Source organism: Drosophila busckii, chromosome X (genome assembly GCF_011750605.1).
Source record: "Drosophila busckii strain San Diego stock center, stock number 13000-0081.31 chromosome X, ASM1175060v1, whole genome shotgun sequence".
In the NCBI taxonomy this organism is placed as follows: domain Eukaryota; kingdom Metazoa; phylum Arthropoda; class Insecta; order Diptera; family Drosophilidae; genus Drosophila; species Drosophila busckii.
Genome location: NC_046608.1, coordinates 7,850,289 through 7,874,067, shown reverse-complemented (window position 1 = coordinate 7,874,067; position 23,779 = coordinate 7,850,289). Strand labels below are relative to the sequence as shown.

General features: G+C 40.2%; 3 protein-coding genes across 3 annotated transcripts; 1 reads left to right on the top strand and 2 right to left on the bottom strand.

Moving 5' to 3' along the window:
• The first annotated feature begins 7,358 nt into the window (after nt 1-7,358).
• Nucleotides 7,359-16,565, top strand: LOC108605430 (protein kinase 4). The gene is made up of 2 exons (XM_017995106.2): nt 7,359-7,905; nt 15,393-16,565. The coding sequence occupies exons 1-2, from the start codon at nt 7,508-7,510 to the stop codon at nt 16,216-16,218; spliced, it is 1,224 nt and encodes a 407-aa protein (XP_017850595.1). The 5' UTR covers nt 7,359-7,507; the 3' UTR covers nt 16,219-16,565.
• Nucleotides 16,566-20,327: 3,762 nt separating this feature from the next.
• LOC108605438 lies at nt 20,328-21,407 on the bottom strand. Its single transcript, XM_017995121.1, has 2 exons — nt 20,997-21,407; nt 20,328-20,948 (listed from the first exon to the last, which is right to left on the bottom strand). Exons 1-2 carry the CDS (start codon nt 21,312-21,314, stop codon nt 20,499-20,501), a joined length of 768 nt encoding a protein of 255 aa, XP_017850610.1. The 5' UTR covers nt 21,315-21,407; the 3' UTR covers nt 20,328-20,498.
• A 239-nt stretch (nt 21,408-21,646) lies between these two features.
• Nucleotides 21,647-23,669, bottom strand: LOC108605434 (DNA-directed RNA polymerase II subunit RPB1). Its single transcript, XM_017995115.2, has one exon. It carries the CDS (start codon nt 23,264-23,266, stop codon nt 21,647-21,649), a length of 1,620 nt encoding a protein of 539 aa, XP_017850604.2. The 5' UTR covers nt 23,267-23,669.
• Nucleotides 23,670-23,779: the final 110 nt, after the last annotated feature.

The window sequence follows — 23,779 nt, the reverse complement described above, 5'->3', positions numbered from 1 at the left end:
TATATAGCGGTATGTATGTATGTATGCATGTGTGTATATTTCAGCGCTCATAAGTATGCTATGCAAATGTAATAACGCCAAAGAAATTAAATTATTAAACGCAATTGCTGTAAACTTGAATCAACTAACATGTGCATACATATGTAATTTATGCTCATATATATATATATATATATATATATATATATGTATGCATGTATAACCTACAACAGGTTTAAACTACGCAAAAAGCAAACACAAATTACAATAACAGAAGCGACCGCGAGCGAAGTCAGCTCAGCGCTTAAAGCAATAAATACAAAATGAATGAAAATGGAAATCATGTCTACACATACATACATATATGCATGTATATGTATGTATGTGTTTCCGGAATGAAACCAAATTGTCGCGAACTTGACAATCAATTGGGAACAGCTGAAATACAAGTGAGCTATTTTTTTCAATGGAAATGGTATGCAAAGATTTGATTAGCAATTCAATTAATATAAATACACACACACATGTGTATATGTGAATAATATTAAGCATATTATTGTTTGCAGAATTCTGTTGTAGCAAAAATATTAAATAACAATATACGGCCAATACCATAGTTACAATAATAAATGCCAGCATATGCACACACACACACACACACACACTGGCATGCGAATTGACAATGCATTACACCCGCTGTATGCAAGAGAGTGAGTAAGAGCGCAATGAAGAGAGCGAGAGGATGAGAGGTGTGCATGAAGGCAGATAGCATTGTCAGAATGCAGGCAGAGACCAAAGGCAGACAGCTAAATTACACACACACACACGCATACATGCAAAGCCAATGTTAAAGGTTTAACTGCAGTCGTTGCATTGCTAAAAATTAAACAGCATTTATTATAGTTTTCATATTTTCACATTTCAATTTGCATAACTATTTGAATTTAGCTGCTATAGCAATATATATATATGTTTGTTTGTATGTATGTGTTTTTATATCAACAGTTATTTAAATCAAAAGCTACTACGTCTACAAACAATTAACTGCTGATCAAAGTCAAAGCTGCTTTTGCCTCTGCCTACTTAACGCGCGCTCTTTAACGCTGCTGCTTGTTCTCTCATTCTCTTCGCACATACATACATACACATATATAAATCGTCTTAAACGGCGTTAAAGTTGTACTGCAACTGTAACTAGCGCGCTTTCTCTGCTATACAAGAGCTACTACTACTACTACTAGACTAGGGTACACTAGACTTTTGGCCCCAGCGCCTGTATTAGGTTCGCCTCATTTCTCCCTTGTCTCACACACACACACACACACATACGCGTGTGTGTAAAGTAAGCAGAAATGAAAACAGCAACAACAACAACAACAGCAGCAGCGCGTTGGGCAGTCAGGCGGACAAAGCGTTGTACTAGGCAAAGCGCTTCGCTTGTGGCTTTTCTCACATCTTTAGCGACTTGGGCGGGGGCGTTTGGGGGTGGCAATCACACATATGAATGTGTGTGTGTGCGGCAAGGCCGCAATTAATTACAAACTTAGCCAGCTGTCCGTGTTCCTCTGCTGAGCGCCTTTGTGTGCAAACACACACACACACACATGCATACAAGCAAGCAAACATATGTATGCATGTATGTGTGGCTATCTCAGCGATGACGGCAAAAAGTGGCACGTATCAATGTTGAAAGCATAAACACAAAGAGCGACAGCGACATGCCTAAAGAGAGAGAGAGAGAGAGAGAGAGCGAGCGAGAGCGTTAGCGTGGATGCTTTCGGGGTCGGGTCGGGTCGATTGGTTTGGCTTGCCTGTGGGTCGCATTACCGTTACCGTTACCCTTTTGCGGCGCTTATGTGTAGTTTGTATGTTTGGCTTTTGCAATAGATTCTTGTTTTGCTGTTTAGCGTAAACATGGCCAAAAATTTTAGTGCATGTAATAAGAATATTTACGCATACTATGCATGTGTGCGTGTGTGTATTTAAATTTGCATGTAAATATCATATGTAGGCAAGCAAACCCATATTAACAACCACTTTTTGTTGAAGGGCACACTCACACACACACACAGCATTAAAAGCAGCGACAGGCTAGCGACGTCGACTGCGACGCTAGCCGCAGACGTTATTGTAAAATGGCAACAACAACTGCAGCTATGTGACTGTGTCTATGTGTGTGTGTGTGTGTGTGTGCCTAAGTATGTTTGGCTGTACAACTTTAAATAGAGGCAATCCAGCAATGGCTCTCCACATACACAAGTCATTTTTTAATGCACAAAATCAACAGTAACAAAACCCAAAAACACACACACATACATACACATATGTATTTGTATCCAAAACTGTTGACGCTGACGCATTTATCACTGCGCTGCTTTGGCCACCAGCAGCAGCAGCAGCAGCAGCAGCAACAAACACTGTTTGGAGTTGAAGAGGAAGCAGCCAGCCGCAGTCCCCATCACAGCAACAAATAATAACAGCTACAAATACAACAATAACAGCAACAACAACAACAACAACAAAATGCTAACGTCTGCTTTTGAATTGAAGATGTTGGGAAGCAGTGGAGCGACGTCGTCGACGTTGGCGGTGGCTGTGGCTGTGGCGGCGGCGGCGGGGGCAGCGCGCATTGGGAGTCATTGATTTTCGTTTATGAGCGACCGAGCGACGCGCTCTCACTTTTTATACGTTCATTCACACGGTGCACAGTGGGGCCGGACATTTACGTTAGCTATTTGGAATTTTAATGATCTAGCTAAATAGCTTGAAGCATAGCCCATGTGCTCTTAGGCAATTTAAAATGTTATACATATATATATAACGTTTTGTTATTTATACAATCTTAGCGTAAGAATTACAAGCTAAATGGACTACTTGTGTTATTTTGCTCGCTACATATATATTTAGTGCCACTGTACGCGCGTCGGCTGTGTGGTTGCTTTTGCAAAGCCAAAGAGCGCAAAAAAAAGAAGAGAAAACAAACACACACACTAGCGTTAGCGCTAGACTTTAACGTGACCGAGGGTGGGAGGCTGAATTAGAGACAAGCCAAACTCAAAATATGTTATTGATAATTAAATTCATGTTGCTATAAATGCGCCACCTACAAATATGCAAACGCCAATGTATATGTATGTGTGTGTGTGTTTACTTATGCATGTAAGAGAGCACGTCCACCTTTTGGGATTTGTGCTCTTCTGTATTTATTTTGCCTGGTTATTTTTTTTTGCCCTTTGTGCTTGCTTGGCTTTGGGCGAATTGTATGTAAAAAATGCAGACAGTGACGACAGCGTCGCGCGTTTGCGTCGACTGCGCTGCCCAGCAGATGAGTGCTATTAACGCGCTTTAAGCCGTTTGAGCGGCTGTTATGATTGTTGTTTTATTTACTTCTGTGCGTGTTTATTTGTATGTGTGTGTGTGTGTGTGTATATGCATGTGTATGTGCTGTTAACTGTTACCTGTCAAAGCTAAATTGTGCAGTTGACGTTGACGGCAGCGTCACGCCCTCGCTAAACTGCATGTGTGTTTACATATAGACGTAAATGCATTAGTGGATATCTTTGCACTTTATTTTGTACTAATTAACAAAAATACTACATGCCTACGCTTATCAAAATGCAATGCATATACATACATATATAAATACATATGTATGTACACATACACCATTTTGAAAATAAAGCGCGCGTTGATTTTTTTCTCTGCCGCAGTTGCCGCAGGTAGTTTTGCTGCTAGGCCCAACATGCGTCAGTTTTAATCTTTGTCTGTGTTAAAGGCAGAGCAGCAGCAGCGCAGCGATTAGTGTTGTGGGCTCTGCTTATCATGCAAGCAAATTGAAAGTAATAAATACTTAATTGTTAGAAGCAGCTTAATAATGTAATTTCAATTTATCTTTGACCGAAATGCAGGTCACCAGAATTCACCACACGCGTTGCCGTTGTGTTGCGGTCGCGGTAGCGTCGTTCTGCTGCTAACCGCAAAGCAAAGCAGCGCTAGCAGCAGCAGCAGCAATTGCAGCAGCGCCGCAGCTAAAGCAAGCAAGAAAGAGAGCGAAGGAAGGGAAGAGAGCTGTCTAATGGGGCCAGGGGCAATTTCGAAGGCCGCAAAAGGTCAATGCAATGCAAAGGATGTATACATATACACATATATGTACATACATATGTATGTATATATGTTTATACATATGTATGACATTGAAAAGGCGATATTACTTGGCGGCAATTGTTGCGTTCTAGTGTTGATTACTTTTGCAAATAATAAACTGTATTTGTATGTAGCTAGTAAAATTCTTGTAGATAATGGACACATGTATTTATTTCTCAGCAAGGTTAAGGGGAAAAACAACAAACAATTTTGTTTTCGCCACAATTCGTCATATTCAAACGAAATGAGGTTAGCTATTCGCCCACCCACCCACTCTGCGTGGGCATACCTTCTAGGTTAAATAAACATTCACACATACTCATACTTACATACATATTTATTATTATTGTTATTCATACTCATATACAGACCGACTTTTTAGCAGGAATTTTATTTCAGTCAAATGTATGTAAATTCATTGTGGCTTAACCTTGCTGGAAGCTCAACAGCCAATCACTGAACTTTTGTTCAAGCATCAAAAGTATTTGTGTGTGTGTGTGTGTGTGCATTTGAGTCATAATTAAAGTGTTTTGAGTACACTGTGCATAAAGTCTCTTTCAAACATACAATTGTATATTCAAAATGTTTAAAAGCATTACAAGCCAAACGCAACGCAAATTCATAGAAAGAGCTCGAATGATCAAGCGTCTGCTCTCTTAAAAGAGTTTTTTTTTACTTACAATTAGTCTGCTGCGCTGCAGTTAACTAAAGTACGCACACATACATACATATATATGTTTGCATGTGTGTACGTGCGCATAGTGCACATTGCATAGTTGCCAAATGTTGATAAAGTCAAAGAAAAGAGATTTCACAATCGAAATTCTTGATGAGCGGCAGTACATACAGAAATGGCCGCCGCCATTACGAGGCCAGGCAGACAGCAGCAGCAATGGCAGCGGCAGCAATGGCAGCGGCAGCGGCAGCAACAGCGACTGCGGCAGAGCAGCAGTCGAGGCAACTGAATAAATGTTGCTACGCTTTGTGGCATTGTCGCTTAAGGCCAGTTACATTTTACATAATAAAAAACCAAAACAGAGCCCAAGACAAACAAACAGACATACAGACATATAGCAAATATATGTATATATGTATATCTGTAAAAAAACTATAAAATTTATGTTGATTGGCCGCAGCGAGTGCCAAAGCGCGTGCCAAAGCTGCCAAGCGACAGGCTGACCGACAAACATACACACAGACAGACAGACCGATGGACAAGCAGACAGACATACAGACAGACAGACAACAGCGAGAGGCTTTGGGGGCTCTTAAATTTAGCAAGCTCTACGCCTTCGCCTTCGCCATCGCTTGCCACTTTGCTCTTTTGGCCCCAGCGGCGCGTGTGTTTGCGTTTTGCTTCCGTTACAAATGTCATAGCAGACAAACAACAAAATAAGCAAAGAAAAAGTTCCCCCTCTCTCACACACACACACACACACACACACACACACACATACATACATACATGCAAGCAAGCGAACAAACACTAAGGCGTGCATTAAACATGCATTGCCAAAATCTTTCATACTAACATTACACAAACACACACAGATACACGCATACATCTACATCTGTATGTTTTTATATGCAGCTTAGCACGCACGTACGCCATGCAATGAGTGCTCTTTTTAACGGCGCCCAATGTTTTGCTCTCTTCAGTCAACGCTCTTTGCTTAACAGGCTGACTGGCTGGCTGGCTGGCGCTTCTGTGCTGTCGACGTTAACAGCGCTGCCTGCCGTTTGGTCTGCTACTTCCGTTTGTTGTGTGTAGCGAGCCGCCGGCCGTCATTTGAACATCTGTGCACGCTGCCGACGTCGACTGCAGCAGCGTCAGACGCTGTTAACAGCGTGCTGGTTGTATGGATAACAGAAAATGTTAAATGCTCGACTTAACAGTTTCGAGTCAAGAGAAGAGCGTACAGCGGCTTTGCTTTTATTGTAATTTTACCGTTGAACGCGTGCGGACGTGTTAGCGGCTGAGCGGCAGAAAAGTTCGTTCGTTAAGTAATAAAAGTAACGCAATAACCACGCGCGCTCCCCAATAACACGCTCCGCTCTTTTACACTTTACGTCGCCGCCTTTTAACCTCAACAGGCGTGCGCTTAGCCTTTAAAGAACACTGAGTGTAAGATCTCGACTAAATCAAATACAAACAATTAGCAGCAAGCGACTTGTGTGCCCCCTCCCCAAAAAAAAAAAATAAACACCAAAACCCTCCAACTGCACTTGCACTGCCCACCGCCGCCCCCCCGTGAAACGTCAAACGCCGCGCGCTCATCAAAACAAAGTAATTTATAAATAAAGTAAGCAAAAGGAACAATTTCGGAGAAAGGAGGCCAAAAGCAAATGTAATGTAAATACAGCCGCAAAAGCAATTAACATTAAAGTTGAAACAATTGTGTCAATTGTGTGCCTCTATTAGATGAACATAAAATAAACTATATATTTTTGTTGTAAATTTTTTTTGTGTTTTTCAAACTGTTGTTTGTGCTACTCAAATCAAAAGTCCTGGATTATTTTGAATTTTGACGCAGCCGAAAATAATGCAAAGCAAAATCAAATTAATGCAAAGCGTAAACGTAACAGAAACATAACGGGCTGCCACTACTACAAGCAGCAGCAGCAGCAGCAACAACAACAACAGCAGCAAGCAACAATAATAATAAGAGGTAGCAAAAGCAAAGTGAAATCTCACGCAGCGCAGCGCAAAATAAAACTAAGCAGCTAAAAGCAAAGCGTAAAGAGGAGCAGCAGCACTCTCGGCCTCGCCACTTCGCTTGCCCCCCACCCCGAGCCTACGCCGCAGCAATCAACGCAGCAAGCGCGTGTCAAGCCAGACGGACGGCAAAGCAGTAGACAGCCAGTCAGTCAGTCAGGCAAGCAGTGAAAGAGAGAAGAGAAGCGAAGAGAGTGGAGAGCGTGTGTTTGTTGTAATTGTAAGTTGCTTCCTGTCGAAAAAGCAGCAACAGAAAAAACAATTCCATAATTTGATACAAAGTGTAATTTAAAAGCTAATACAAAGCACACACACACACACACATGCATATGTAAATTTACACACACACATGCAAACATATGAATATATGCGATAATATATGTGTATAAGCGATTTGTGGTTTACCTTGTGTGCATTGGTAAGCAACAAAAACAACAAGAACAACAACAAGCTGCAGCAACTTTGAGCAATTGCAATAGCAGCAATAGCAGCAATAGCCTGAGAAGAAGCAGCAAAAACTAACTGCAAAATAAAAAACAAATTTAAAGAAGCAACCAAAGACCAAAGCGAGGAGCAGCAGACAAAATACACACACACGCACACACATACACAGAGAGACAGACGCAGAGCGAGAGCGAGCGAGTGCAAGCGAGACATTGCCATCGCACAATGACCTTGCCAACGAATACAAACGCAGCGAATGGCAACAACAACAACAACAGTATCAAGAAGAAAAATAAAAACAACAATCACAACAACAACAACAATAACAACAGCAGCAGTGGAAGTGGCAGCAGTGATGATGATTCGGACATGTTTGGACCGCCGCGCTGTTCACCACCCATGGGCTATCATCATCATCGCTCGCGTGTGCCAATGATCTCACCAAAGTTACGACAACGCGAGGAACGCAAACGCATCCTGCAGCTATGCGCCCATAAGCTGGAGCGCATCAAGGACTCCGAGGCAAACTTGCGACGCAGCGTTTGCATAAATAATACCTATTGTCGCCTAACCGACGAACTGAGACGTGAGAAACAGATGCGTTATCTACAGAATTTGCCAAAGTAAGTAGCGCAACAATTAATATTTAATCATCATATAAATATACAATATTTAAATAGCTATTTTAAATTAAGCGGTTTTTTTTTTTGTACAATTATTGAAGTGCTGGTGCTTTAAATCGCCAATTACTTAGCTGCTTATGGAGTTTAAATCGCTAGATTTTTTTTGTTGGCGTTTAAAACGCTAAAAAGAGCGTGTGCGTGTGTTGAAGCCCACGCGCTTAGCTCAGCCAAGCACTTTGCTCTTAATAATAATTGCCCTTTGGGCTGCATTACTTATTTTTAGGGTTGTCCTTTGGCTATAAAGGTCAAAGGCCATATCACTTGCTTTTGAAATTTGCAATATATATATTTTAAAGCAGCTGCTGCTGTTGTTTAAATTGTGATGTAATCAGCATTTTGTTACAGTTCAAATGTAATTACTATAAAAAGCCTTAAGGATGCTACAACTTCCGTTAAATATTTTGCGGTTGTGGTTACAGTCGTAACTCAATAAATGCAACCTATGCAAACTATATGCAGCTGCATAACTTGGCTGCTGCTTAGTTATGCTTTGATTTGCTGCTGCTGCTGCTGTTGTTGTCGTTGTGCGTCGTAGCGTTTATTCACTGTAGTAGAGTGTATAAGAGATTTAAGTTGCATTTCGCATTCAGGCCAAGCGCAAAGGCAGCCAAAGCAAAAGTCAAGCAAAACCGAAGCGAGCCAAAGCAAAAGACATTAAACAACAACAACAAAGCAAGCAGTTGAACTGAAACAGAAACGACACACAAAACGAAACTAAAAAAAAAGTAAGCAGAGCCCAACATACAAACTAGAAAATAACAACAACAACAATGCAGGCAAACGAAAAATGCTTTTTGTATATTTTTTTGAAGAAGAAGCAGCAGCAGCAGCAGAAGGGCGTGTGTATTTGTTTGTGTGTGTGTGTGTGTGAGAAAATGTAAAAGGCGTATGTATGTTAATAATATCAAAGCTCTGCTGCAGCATAAATAATAACAAATGACAAATAAAAGCGCTGCAGGAAATTAGCACACACAGACACACACAGAGACACAGGCATGCGAATAGTTAATAAACAGCTTATGGCACACTGTACAAATGTAATTAAAATATGAATGGAAAAAGACAGGAACAAAATAAAAATATGTAAAAACAAATGCAGCACATACAACCTTCACACATATACACACAGACAAGTGTGTGTGTGTGTTGCAGCAGCAGCAAAAAACCAAAACAAATCAAAGCCAAGCAACAAACACACACACACACACACACTGACAGACAAACAACTTGGCGTCTGGCATGAAACGTTTGTATGCGTGTGTGTGTGTGTCTCTCTCTCGCTCTGTGTTTGTGTGAGCTAAAAAGCGTTGCGCTCGTTGAAATAATCACGTTCCACTTGCAACAAAAAGCAACCGCAACAACAGCAACAACAAAGCGCGATGATAGCAATGTTGTTGTTGTTGTTGTTGCTGCTGCTGCTGTGCGCACCTCTAGAGTCTTTTGCTCATATGTTTAAAAACACACACACACACATACATGCATAAGACACGTACAAAATACCACTAGCCCAACAACAACAACAGCAGCAACAAAAATTACGAAGCGCAACTTCACACAAACCTTCAGACTTGTTAGTCAAACTCACACACATACACATACACACAAGTGTTTTAATATTTATGTGTATAATTATTTATAGCCTTGCAAATAGCGAAAGACTTATTTTAACATTGTCAAAGCGTTTAGCAATAAAAAACAACCACAACAAACGCAGCTTTAGCTTACATCAGTTGCATACATCATTACAACATTTACATCATTGATGTATGTATATGCATGTGTATTTACATATGTACATATGTATGTACGTGTGTGTCTCTTGGCAGCTTGACCGATTTCTATAAAAGATAACAATTATACCACGACGTACGACAAACAAACAGCAAACACTCGCGCACAGTGGGCCTCTTATTTATTTATTTTTTTTTGCACTAAATTGTAAATTTTTGTTTAACTGTTTTTCTTGCTGCTTGATTATGCGCACGTTTTTATTTGCAATTGTTGCTCTCTCTCTCTCTCTCTCTCTCTCTCTCGCTCTTTTGCCACACTGTGCGCCCAAGTTACATGCATATGTATGTTTGTATGTGTGTATTGTATAGCTGCCTGTACGAATTTTGTTCTTATTATTGTTCTTGCTGTTGTTGTTAATGTTAGCCTATGAGCATTATTTGTGTGTGTGTGTGTGTTGCTCTCTGAGCTCTTGCCTCTGCCCAGTCTATTTAATTGTGCTATTGTTGCTGTGCTTATTTTTTTATGTTTGCTTGCTATCTTTGCCATTTGATTTACCGTTGGACTCGCAATAAGCGTCCCAACTTGCGTGTGTGTGTGTGTGTAAATAACTAACTGCCGAGTCACGCCCCCTTTGCTGCTGCGCCCGCCGCCGCCTTGTGCGACGACATCCAAACATGTTGATTGTGATTTTTGTTTTAATTTTATTATATTGTTGCTGTTGCTGCTTCCTCATTGTTTCACTTGTGCTGCTTGCGTTAAATGCCGTTACAAATATGTACATATGTATGTATGTATGTATGTGTGTGTGTGTAAGTTTATTTATTTAATTTGATTTTTTATTTTACATTTTGTATGGCAATTCGATTGTACCAAGCCTAAAACAGAGTTGCTGCTGCTGCTGCCGCTGTCGCTGTCGCAGTCTCTGCCTGCTTCTTCTTCTTGTTGAGTAAGTTTAGCTACTGGTGCTGCGCTGCTGGCGTCGCTGCTGGTTTCGTGTGCTGCGCGTTTCCGTTTTTTGCTGCTTCGTTTCGTTTTGCTTTGTTTGACATGTTTTCACCCAACGTAAGACATGCATGCATACATATGAATACACACACACACAGTTACATACATACATACATCTTAGGCACGCAGCAGCAGCAATCGATATATTAATTAAAAACAAGTAAAATTATAAAAACGCTAAATGCATAGCAGTGAAATTTTTATGTATAAGCTGCATACATATGTATGTGTGTGCGTGTGTGTGTGTGTAATTCATTTATTGCTTGTTATCGATTTCTGCTGCTTAGTTTATCGCTGCTAATAATTCTGTGAGCTAAGAATCTTATTCAAAGCGCTTCAGCTTTAGCTTTGACTGCCTACTTAAACATAATGCAGTCAGCTCTCCGCTGCCTCTCTCCGCTGCCTCTCACCGCTCGCGCGCTCTCTCTCTCTCTCTCTCTCTCTCTGTTCATTTGGCTTTAGCTTTCGCACACACACATTTTGTAATCTTGTCCGCCGCCCCATTTTGCGTCGTCGTAATAATTCGCGCGACTGCGGCGACGTTTTTTTTTTGTGTTTAGTTTTTCCACTTGTTCCACGCTCTCCCCGCTGCCACCGCTACCGCTCTCTAGCTTTGTTATCTAGCCAGCTGTTGTTGTTGTTGCCGCATCTCAGCTATTTGGTAACGATTGCAACAGACACAAGCATCAACGTATGCCCACTCATAGACAGAGAAAGAGAGTGAGTGAGTGAGAGAGTGAGAGAGCGACTGTCAAGTGTTTAGAGCGGAGTGCGGAGTGGGGAGTGGAGCATGTCTAAGTGTTTGCGACTTTTTCTTCTTGTGAGCATTTGCATTTTGTGTCTGTGTCTGTGTCTGGGCGTGCAGCATTTAAAAGACTCTCTCTCTCTATCTCTCTCTATCTAGAACAATTAGATTATACAATTATTTTTCACTTGATTGGAAGCTGTTAAATACACACACACACACATACTAATCCATGTGCGCAAGCAACAACACGCGGCGCCTTTTTGCTGCTAGTTGCTTGTTCTAAGTGCTTATCAGTGTTGCGCACATAACAGTTAACTGTCTGATAAGCTGCTAAAGCTTAAGTAAATAAACAAAAAAATTGCTGACAGTTAATTTTGAATTTATCACTCAATGCAGCAATTAATTAACATTTAAATTAAAATAAATTACTCAAACAAATAAACAAAACTTATTTGCTGCTTTTGTTATTGTGTTTAGTTTTTTGCAGTGTATTTTATTTACATATGTATGGCATGTAAAGTAAATTATAATAGCGAAGCAGTGCATGCGGCTTTAAAGTCACTTTAAATTGAATTTGCATGGCAAAGGGCGTGCGAGAGAGAGATAGCGCTAAAGGCAGTGGCAAGTCGTCGAGGGGGGTTAAAAGTCTCTGTGCAGTGGGCTGTATAAAGTGGGGGGTGTCGCCCTCAAATGAAGTTGTCTACAACACACACACACACACGCACACATAGACACATGCACACAAGTGACGCCGCCACCCGCGGCTCAGTTTGCGGAACCCTTGGAGCGCTTAACATTGTAGCGCGTCCTACATTTCGCAACTTGCTGCGCCCCCCTGCCCCCTGCCCACTGTCCACTCCCCACTCCCCACTCATGCACTTGTCTACGTTTTGTGCATTGGCAATCTTTTCTTTATTATTTTCAGTTTTTTCCCTTTTTTTTTTTTGCGCACTTGTCATTCGATTGTGCTGCGACATTTTTCGCTCTTAACATTTTTGTTTCTGCTTGGCTGACTGCTGCGCGCTTAGGATTTGTTTTATAAGTTTGCAAAATTGTTGTAATTTCTTAATCAAAGCAACTTGACTGTTCAATAGTCTCAAAAGAAAGCAGTGAAGCTGACAGCAGAGTCAAAGTCTGCATTATTATTAAATAAAAAAAAAACACACGAATACGTTTGCAAATTGCATAAAAAAAAAATGAAGCAAGCCGAACATACAAACATATGAAAAGAAAATTCATTGTAAGCAAAACTTTAGACCCCCCCCCCCCCCCCCCCACTCTAAACACACACACGCTACGCCACTGCGCCCCCTCACTCAAACACAGATGTCGACATATTTTGCCACACGGCCACGGACCATTGAAAACGTGCGCAAAACGAAAACACAGATAAGACAAAAGCAAAAAAGATATAACAACAACAGCAGCAGCAGCAGCAACAAGATGAAGAAGAAGCAGCAGCAGCAGCAGCAGCAACAAACTCTAGCTTTTGGCTTTGGGGGTCTCTTGGGCTCGCAACTTGTGTGGACAGTGGACAATACCGTTTGCTTATCGGCACACACACACAGACACGCACGCAGACAAGTGCAGGTTTAGTTTGTTGCTAGCTCGCTCTGACGCTTAGTCAATATCGCAGTAGCCCTAAAAATTTGTACGCCAGCACTTATGCTCTATTTAAAATGTATGTTTATGTGTGTGTGTGTGTGTGTGTGCAAGAATTTAAATTTATAAATCATTGTATTGTAGCTTGTGCTGCTGCTTAATGACGTCAGCTAGTTCAAATGGCTTTGCTCGAAGCTTTGAATTTGCATATAGTAGCTGGAAAGTTATTTGTTGTTCGAGCTTAGTGTAACTACAAATGAACAGCTTGTTAGTTTTATAACAAATTGTTGTATTTGAAGTTGAATTTTAATTGCAAACGCTCAATATTAAGTATACGCATATTAAGCATACGTACGCAAGCTTAATTAATATTTCGCTTAGATATTGTCTATTTGCATATTTTATTATTTGCTTGCTGCTGTTATTAAAATGAAGCAATAAATTCATTTGATTTGCATTTGAATTTCACTTTATATTTTTATGCTAATTTATGATTGCTGCTTGCACATAGAATTTTCTTTCTGGCAATTGAATTTTCTAATGTTTTGTTTTTGCCAATGAATTGACCCTTTTATTTTGTTGTTGTTGTCATTTGGCTTTTGGGCTGTTTGTTTTGTGTTTCGATTTCGCCGTTTCAAACAGTCTCAAGCCCATTAATAACAACAACAATAAGTTAACAAAAAAGCAAACTCGTCGTCGCTTGACGCTTTTCATTTCATTTCCATGTTGTGTGTGTGTGTGTGTGTGTGTGTTTCATTACATGCATTTCGTTTCGTTTTGTTTCCTATGTACACTTTCGCTTTTATTTTGTATTTCGCGCTTTAGCTCTTCGCTCAATGCCTCGCATCGCATCGCCTCGCCTCGCCTCGCTCTTGCGTTTGCACCTGCCCACCCACCTACTTTAACCAATTGCCAGCCCCTGCTCTCTCTCGCTCTTTGTCTCTCTCTCTCCACCTTTCGCTGTTGTGTGCCATTCTTGGGGCTCTTTTTAGCTTTAATAGTTGAACATTGACATGCTCAGCTGCGCATTTTAATGCGTTGTCGTTATTGTTGTTGTTCTCTTTTTTTTTTTGGCATTGTCTTTGTTTAGCTGCTGCTGCTTCTTCTTCTGGTTTTAATTCGCATACAGACTTATATTTGTAGTCGTTTTATTTTATATAAATTTTATTGTAGTTTTTGCCACATTTGCTTGCCGCGCTTAATGGCGGGTGGGGCGAGCGCGGGGCAGGGGGCAGCAGGCATCTACTTCTATCTCTACTTCTGCTTTTTTTTTTTTTGTATATTATATTGAAAGAGAAATTAGCTGACATTTACTGCGCTGTTGGCGGCCATTGGCAGTGTGTAACGGTAACGGCGCTGCTCCCCAAGCGACGGCGGCAGCGGCACAGTTGGCCCAGTTAATTAAAGTGCGACCCACGGACTTTTGTTTGGTGTACTTATCACAGATACAAACAGATACATAGAAACAGGCAGACAGACAGACAGACAGACAGACAGCAACATGTTCATTTAGCTCTGAGGCGAGCTGAGGCGCTTGGTAACAAGTGGATTTTTGGGTTAATGCGAGCGCAATTGCAATTAGTTGACTATCGATAAATTATCGATTATTGCTTGCTAATAAACAGTAAAAAAAATAAATATAATTCAAATATACAGCACAGCACATAGCGATAAAATTAACGATTATTATAAATGAGCTCATCAATTCTAAGCTGAGCTGTAAAGAAATTAATTTAAGCTAATTCAAATGCATAGCTTATATTTATAGCAGTAACGAAAAGTTATCGATTGCCTATAATTAGTCTATCGATTGTTTGCTGTGCTTTCATTTTAATAAACAATATTTGTACTTTGCGTAATATTTGATAACATATGTATATAGCTATGATTATCGATAACGATTGTGTGCTAAGCATTCGCACATATAAATACATTTAAATATGCAGTACTTGTGCTATGTGTACTATTTGTATAGCTCTTATATAGATCTACATTTGATCGATATCAGCAGCGATCAATTATCGATAACTGTAATTAGCCTGCAGCGGCTTTAGCGTTAAGCGTGCAACAAACAACAAATTTTAAATCAAAAAAATGCAATTAAGACAACAAAATAATAACTACCGCATTATCGATACTTGTTCACGCACACACACACACACACACACACACACACACACATGCATAAAGCGTACGCCTGTCTCTCTCTGTGTGTGTGTTTGTAATTGTCGCACAGGTTTTTCTCGTATTTACCTTTTATACCGTTGTTTCAATGCCTTTTCACTAACTTTCCCCACCACTTTCTCTCTCTCTTCTCTTCTCTCTCGCGACGCTCTCACAGAACCAGCGACAACAACAACAGCAGCAGCACAGAATTGGCGCGTGAGAATATATTCCAGCCAAACATGGACGATGCCAAGCCAGTGAACAACAACAACAACAACAACAGCAGCAACAAGACGCCCTATGGTGATGTTAGCGGTCAGCTGTCCAGCAGCAATCAAATTGTGCGCACCATTTGCTCCATTGAGAATCATCAGTCGTCGCAATTGGCGCGGCATGGTGGCGGCAACACGCCCGTGGCCGCTGCTGCGGCTGTGGCACGCAAGCGACAATTGTCGAGCGGGAATCTGGTAAACGATTTGGAGATACTCGATCGCGAGCTGAGCGCCATCAATGCGCCAATGCCGCTGATTGATCCGGAAATAACGCAGGGCGCCGAGCAGCTGGAGAAGGCGGCGCTTTCGCACTCACGCAAGCGACTGCGCAGCCAGAGCAACGAGGACGAGAGCGATCGTCTGGTGCGCGAGGCGCTCCAACAGTTCTATATACCACCGCAGCGTCTCATCTCGGCCATCGATGAGTGTCCGCTCGATGTGGTGGGCTTGGGCGCAGGCGCCAGCAGCGGCGGCGGCAGCAGCAGCAGCAGCATCATGAGCATGGACGGCAGCAAGCGCAGCAAGCTGAACGGCAGCGAACACTTGGAGCAGCTGGTGGACTTTGATATGAATCAGAATCAAAAGGACTTTGAGGTCATTATGGATGCGCTGCGCTTGGGCACGCCCAGTCCCAGCAGCAGTGCCAGCGACTCTTGTGGCCAGGCGGCCATGATGAGCGAGTCGGCGAGCGTGTTTCACAATCTGGTGGTCACATCGCTGGAGACATGAAGGTATCAGTAGTGACGCCGCCGCCGCCGCCGCAACCGCCGCCACAAAGTCTCCTCAACTAGAATAAATATTTGGGGCGCTGGCACAGGTGTCAGTCGCTAAACCAAAACACAGGGACTACAACAGCAACAAGAAAACCACAATTTGGCCTAAAAACAAAGCATAAACATTTACAATTAAATACAAGACAAAGAGAGCATAGATTAAGTCTAGGATTAAGCTGGGGCTGGGGTCAGCAGCAACAAAAACAAAAACAAAAACAAAAAAAAATTAAATACAAACGTTTTGCGTTTTGTAACAAACTTTGTTTGAAAACAACAACAACCAACTGCTTACAATTATATTATATATATGCATATAGTATATATATTTTTAGACTAAGCTAAGTACATACACTTACACACACACACACACACACACACACACAATCAAAGAATTTGTAGTCAATATAAAACAACAGTTTGGTCTAAGAACTAAAAGCAGTTAGCAGCGTAATAGATTAAAGCGCCAAAGCGACAGACAGTTTGTGTTAACTTGGCCAACAACCAGCTACTACCAACTTAGCCTAAAGGTCGCAGCTCCCAACTTCCAATATTTTAATGCACATTCCACACACACACACACACACACACAAGATTATAATACTCGCTGAGCTGTGTTTGAGCCTTTATATATTTCCCAATGTTGGGCTTGTTGGTTAGTTTTTTTTTTTTTTTTTTTTTGTTTAAGCAACAGTTCCTGTGACTTTTGTCCACAAGCTGCGCGCTGCGGTTTCTTAGCCAAGTTAACGCTTTATACAGCAGAAAGAAAAAAAACGTTCTCCTAGTCACAAAATTGTTGCAAGAGAACAATTTAGACTTTAGACTATGCTTTTCTCTCTTCAACGCTGCACCACCCCCCGCCACCTCCTAATACAAATAAATTTTTCATACAGTATTTGTCGATTTGGTCGCCTTTCCAGCATAAAACGGTTTCATTTACTACTTTTTAAACTTTTGTTAACAAAATTACACTGCACAAAAAACAAACAACAAACAAGAAAGAAAGTGAAATATAAATTATATTAATAGCAATTAAATACAAAACTAATTATATACATTAAAAAAAAGTGCAATTAGAATTTTTTAAAACAACAACAACAACAAGTTAAACAAAAAGTGCATTCAAGATTTGTAGTAGAGTATAAAAAACTCACTTATGTTAATAATAATAACAAAGTATTGAACTTATAGTAATTGGTAAAGTAACAACAACAAACAAACAGTTAAACAAACAAACAACAACAAACAAAAAAAAAAACACATTTTTTTCTTTGAAAAAATTGCTGGCTGTGATAGAAATTTAAGCTATGTGCTTAGTTTATATATATAGAATATTATTAAAACAAATAACAAACAAAAAAAAAAAATACAAAAAACAAGAATCAAAAGCAAACAAAAAAATTACACATGATCTACATAAAGATGCAGAGAATTTAGTATTAGTATAAAAACAAAAAAAAAAAATAAACTGAAAAAAAATTTATATTAACATAAAAAAATAAACAGCTTAAGTATTTTCGGTGCACCGAACATTTGAATACCCTTGCAAGCAATATACAAAAAAATTTATGTTTAATTCATTTTAATTGTTCCTATGACAGCTAAATTAAATAATTTATAACAAAAAGCCTAATTGCAAGGGTATTAAGTTTTATATACATATTAACTAAAGTTGAAAGCGCAGCGTAAGCTTTGACATAATCTCCGCTCTCTCTCTCTCTTTCCCTTCCCCCTCTCTATCTCTCTCTAATTGTTTCTCAGCCTTTCGCCAATTTGTTTATGCAAAAGCTTACGCTTGCTGTTTGCGCAAATTTTATGTTTTTGGTCAATATTAGCTCACTTAAGCTTTTTTATTTAGTTACTGTTATTGTATTATTTCAATTTTTGTTATAATTAATGAAACAAACAAACAAATAAGCTAAAATTTAAAATATGTATATTACATAGAGTTATTTTTTTTGTTTTTGGCGTGACAACGTTCCAAAGAAGCATGGCCGCCTCTTCTTCTAGTGCAAGCCCGTGTTCTAGCCTAGTTAATATAACTAACTAAATACATATATACATTTCTATATACATATGCATACATACATATATATAAACACATATTTTATAGTATTGTTTAATTGCCAAAAAAAAAAAAACAACAAAAAGGAAAACAACAAAAAAATATAACAAAACAAGAATCAAAAGCAAAACATGAATTTGCTGCTTAGATTGGAAAAACCTCTAGCAGTTGCTTCAGTTTTGTTAACACACACACACACACACACACACACACACACACAACATTTATTATTATTATTATGATTTTTTTTATTATAATTCTAATTAGCATTATGCGTACGATTTTGTTGTAACTAGAAAAATTTTAGTTATTATTATATACATTACATTATAACAATTCAATTTCCATTTTAGTTAATATTTTTTATGCTGATGCCTTGAAGCCTGAAAATCACAGTTAAGCATTCAAAGCTAATTCAAATAAATTATATACAAAAATTACATAATCCGAATTATTATTTGTATTACTTATATTTTATTTTTCACTCCTAATCTACGCGGCAGTCTATATAGTAGAAAATATAAGAGCATTTGCACAGCAAATCTTAAACTGTATCTCAATTCTCAAATTTATCTATATCTATATCTATGTGGGCAAGTGCATGACAAGCTTTCATCATCTTGCTTATTGCGAGTTTCGCTGTTTTGTGCGCTTTTTAGTATAATGAGATCATCCAATTTCAATTTCAATTCCGAATCCGATTCCACTTTCGATTTGTTAAAGAGCTACAAATGAATTTCAGCTTCAGCGAACTTTTGTGACGACCCAGCTCAGGGTTATGTTGTTTTGTTTACACTTTAATTTGGGGGTCAAATTGATTCAAAGGCAACAACAATAAAAATAAACAATACCACATATGACAAGAGCGCGTGTAAAAAATTGAGAGAGATAAAGATAGATAGCTTGAGTGCTTGAGAAAAAAAGAGAGAGAGAGAGAGCGGCAGATTGTTCCATTGACTGCCTGCATTTCGCTATAAATATTTATTTTGAATGCCAAAAAACGTAACGAAACTTCGTGTTTTGGTTTTTTGAGGGTATTCGAGAGGGTATTGCCTATTGCTGTTGCTTTTGGGGCTCAGTTGATGCGTGGCCAATGCCAAAGCCGTTCAACGACTCGTTGAGCTTAAAAGCAAAAAACAAATATCAAAAATATACCAAAAACAGTTGGAAGCATATTAAAAATGCTTGAAATGCAATAAGGGTATGCAAATTTATAAGCGAGCGTGTGTCAGTTCAACTTGTAGTAGGAAGGCTGCCAACTTGAGTTTCAATATTATTATTATTATAATTTTTTAAACATCAAATGTATTTTGCTTTTGAATACATATATACATACACTTACACTTACACATACACATACAGAGTAAACAATACCTCTTTATCTATGGACCAGTTTTGATGACAAGTTCTCTGCGTAGATTTACTCAACAGCTAAGTTTAAATCACGATAATTGCTAGCCGATAACTAATGATAATGTTATCGATTATATGTAACGCCCAAACCTTGTTTGGTTTACTTAACTTATTTCACTTTTTTGCTTTAGCATGTAAGCTAATACATATGTATGTATTTAAGCTGATTTAATTATACTGCTTTGTTATATACTATACATTAAATACACACATATACACACGCAAACAGTTACATGTATAGTTTGTAGCATTAATAATGAAATTTATAAAATACATAAGTGCTTTTTAAAGGAATATATAGACCGCAAACAAAAAAACCAAACTGCATTATATATATATATACATATATATAGTAAATAGATATTTGTATTATGTATGTGAAACAACAAACCGTAACAAAAGAGCAGAACAAAAGATGTAATAAACATATGTATAAATACATATATATTTGAATTATATACACAACTTACAACATAGCAATAATAATACAAAAAAAAAAAAATGAAAATAAGAAATGCAAAAATTACAAAAAAAAAGAAAAGAAAACCAAAAAACATATATACACCATATACATATAATTGTACGTAATTATTATGAGTTGCTTTTTAGTGTGATAATTCTTAGTAAAAACGATATAAAACTAAAAATATTTGCAGAAATAAAAACCAAATGATAAAACGCCTGGGTTCTTCAAAATTTCTTGGGCGGCTTTTCAGAATTGCATCCATTTCATACTAAGTTATGTGTACAAGTATCTTAAATTATTGTTTACTGCTGCCGCTGCTGCTACTTTCCTCGTACCAGCCCATGTCGGCCTCATAGAGTATGCGATTAAAATGATATTGTATTGTGCTTCGTGTGCTTGAGGAATATTTGCTTAGTTTACTACACAGGTATTTACAATATAGCTGCATATCTTCGTCGTCGACTTGTTGTGTGATGGGACTTGGCTGTGGCGTCGGCTCTGCATCATTGGAATCGCCACTCTTGGGCTCCAGACTGATGGCTGTTGAGCTATTTGCTTCCTGGATGACTATACGCTTTGGTGCCTCATACTCGGCAAGAAATTCTTCAAATGCGGACTTGTGTTTACCCTTATTACTGCCACTTTCTGAGGGCTCATCTGCATCGCTTTCAGCGCCATCCACATATACATTTGAGTCGCAGTCATCGCTTTTATACGCAGGATCAATCGATCTGGGCATCCCATCCTGTAATAATATTATTAAAGCAAATTGAGATGTGTGAATATTGCTTACTGCTGCTGAGCCATGATCCTCTGTTTTGTTGTCGACCAAAAATGACAAGTACTTGGTCCACCAGCGGGGCATAGACACATTCTTCCTTTGCTGTGAATGAAAAACGCCCAGTAAGGAGTTGAGTTTCCTCTTCACCTCGGGAACGCTCATTTGCATTGTTTTGGCCATCGCTGCCCAAGCTTCCGTGCGAGAGTCTCGATGCACATATTGACGGTGTTTGCTATTCCATAGCAATTCGTGTTCTTCATATGTTTTTATTAATTGTATGGTCGTAACGCCGTCCCACACAGAATAGTTGTCGCTTGAGCGCCGCTTCATCCTCGTGGCCCTGTAACATGTAGCAACAAGTGGTGTGCGGAAAACATATGTACATATATAAAAAAGAAGCCACCAAATAGACAATTGTTGTCAGAATAGCGCGCACGAAACAAATACCCAATAAGAAGCAGAAGTAAAAACATACGTAAGCGAGTATTATCTACAATAAAATTGACCACTGTCATCCCTAGCCAGCTGTTTTCCCGTCATAGCCAGCTAGCTTTTTTTTCACTAAAAGCGCGCCAAAACATTTAACATTTTATCTGTTTTTATTATATCTTATTTATTTTATTAACCAAATTTCTTTTGTTTATTGTTGCCAGACATATCGTTTAATATGAGGATCCTTGACTAGCGCATGGAACGGGTTGAAAGACGCTCTTACAACTGAATACATAATTATTAGGGCAAGCTGGAGCAGAGACATACGATCCTCCATTGCCACCTGTAGGCGGTGCGTATGCTGATCCCAACATACGTGCAGCGTATTCCGAAGCCTTTGATGCGGAATAATTTGGAGCAGCGGGTGCTGAATATGAAGGAGCAGCAGGAGCAGAATAGCTAGGGGCAGCGGGTGCCGAATAGCTTGTAGCCTTTGGCGCTGAATAACTTGGAGCCGCAGGTGCAGAATAGCTTTGAGCCGCTGGTGCAGAGTAGCTAGGAGCAGAATAGCTTGGCGCAGCGGGCGCCGAATACGACGGAGCCTTTGGTGCTGAATAACTTGGAGCCGCAGGTGCAGAATAGCTTTGAGTCGCTGGTGCAGAGTAGCTAGGAGCAGCTGGAGCAGAATAGCTTGGCGCAGCGGGCGCCGAATACGACGGAGCCTTTGGTGCTGAATAGCTAGGAGCAGCCGGAGCAGAATAACTGGGAGCAGCCGGAGCAGAGTAGCTTGAAGCAGCGGGCGCCGAATAGGAAGGAGCCTTTGGTGCTGAATAGCTTGGAGCCGCTGGTGCAGAGTAGCTTGGTGCTGCTGATGCTGAGTAGCTAGGAGCAGCTGGAGCAGAATAGCTAGAAGCAGCAGGAGCAGAATAGCTTGGAGCAGCGGGCGCCGAATAGGAAGGAGCCTTTGGTGCTGAATAGCTTGGAGCAGCTGGTGCAGAGTAGCTTGGTGCTGCTGATGCTGAGTAGCTAGGAGCAGCTGGAGCAGAATAGCTAGAAGCAGCAGGAGCAGAATAGCTTGGAGCAGCGGGCGCCGAATAGGAAGGAGCCTTTGGTGCTGAATAGCTTGGAGCCGCTGGTGCAGAGTAGCTTGGTGCTGCTGGTGCTGAGTAGCTAGAAGCAGCAGGAGCAGAATAGCTTGGCGCAGCGGGTGCCGAATAGGAAGGGGCCTTTGGTGCAGAGTAGCTTGAAGCCGCTGGTGCTGAGTAGCTAGGAGCAGCTGGAGCAGAATAGCTGGGAGCAGCAGGAGCAGAATAGCTTGCCGCAGCGGGAGCCGAATAAGAAGGAGCCTTTGGTGCTGAATAGCTAGGAGCAGCCGGAGCAGAATAACTGGGAGCAGCCGGAGCAGAGTAGCTTGGAGCAGCGGGAGCTGAATAGGAAGGAGCCTTTGGTGCTGAATAACTTGGAGCCGCTGGTGCAGAGTAGCTTGGGGCTGCTGGTGCTGAGTAGCTAGGAGCAGCTGGAGCAGAATAGCTTGGCGCAGCGGTAGCTGAATAGGAAGGAGCCTTTGGTGCAGAGTAGCTTGAAGCCGCAGGTGCTGAGTAGCTTGGAGCCTTCGGCGCTGAGTAACTTTGACCTGGCGAGGACGGACTGTAGCTAGACTGTGAGTTGTAAATGACTGGCGGTCCATAAGCCTGGGACGGAATGCGGGGAATATCCATTAAGGCGCGAGCGAAGCGCTCATAAAGTTCGTTAACGTCCCGCGTGTTAAGCTCATCTAGCGGCTCCCCAAGCGAGAGGGCAAGAATACAGCCCAAAGTGGCCAAGAGTGTTAAGGAACGCGACCCGTGCATATTCAACTATCGATCTATGAATAATAACTGCATGTTGCCCGTTTTCCAAATATTATATGAGTTCAGACAGCTTTGATCAGCTAAAAAACCAGATTGCGAAACTTCTGTTTTGATTATATGTTTTTTATTGAGTCCAATGTTGAAATCCAATCTGTTCCAGATATAAATGTCAACGGACTAGCATACCCAAGCGTTGCTGCCAAAAAAAATACTCTTGCCAAGAAAACTGTAAAAGGTTACTAGCAAATTGATCCGACGAAACAAAGAATAACCGAAATTAAGCAAAGAGTATTTAAGAAATCAGTTTGGCTTATGTGCATGAGAAGCAATTCAAATTTTTCAACGGTCAGCGATTTAAACTTAACCTACTTACTGTTGAAGCGGGTGGCGGTTATGCCTGCTTGCTAAAAAAAAAAAATGCTGATAACTTAAATAATACTACAATTTTTTTTTTTAATATTTTGGTGTTTTGGCTTAGCGAACTTGATTTTAATTAAGTTTTCATAATTTAAA

Coding starts and splice junctions, on each gene's coding strand:
- LOC108605438 (XM_017995121.1), bottom strand. CDS start 21,314: ATGAAGCGGCGCTCAAGCGACAACTATTCTGTGTGGGACGGCGTTACG. Junction 20,949..20,996: donor AGGATCATGGCTCAGCAGCA/GTAAGCAATATT, acceptor ATATTATTACAG/GATGGGATGCCCAGATCGAT.
- LOC108605430 (XM_017995106.2), top strand. CDS start 7,508: ATGACCTTGCCAACGAATACAAACGCAGCGAATGGCAACAACAACAAC. Junction 7,906..15,392: donor TATCTACAGAATTTGCCAAA/GTAAGTAGCGCA, acceptor ACGCTCTCACAG/AACCAGCGACAACAACAACA.
- LOC108605434 (XM_017995115.2), bottom strand. CDS start 23,266: ATGCACGGGTCGCGTTCCTTAACACTCTTGGCCACTTTGGGCTGTATT.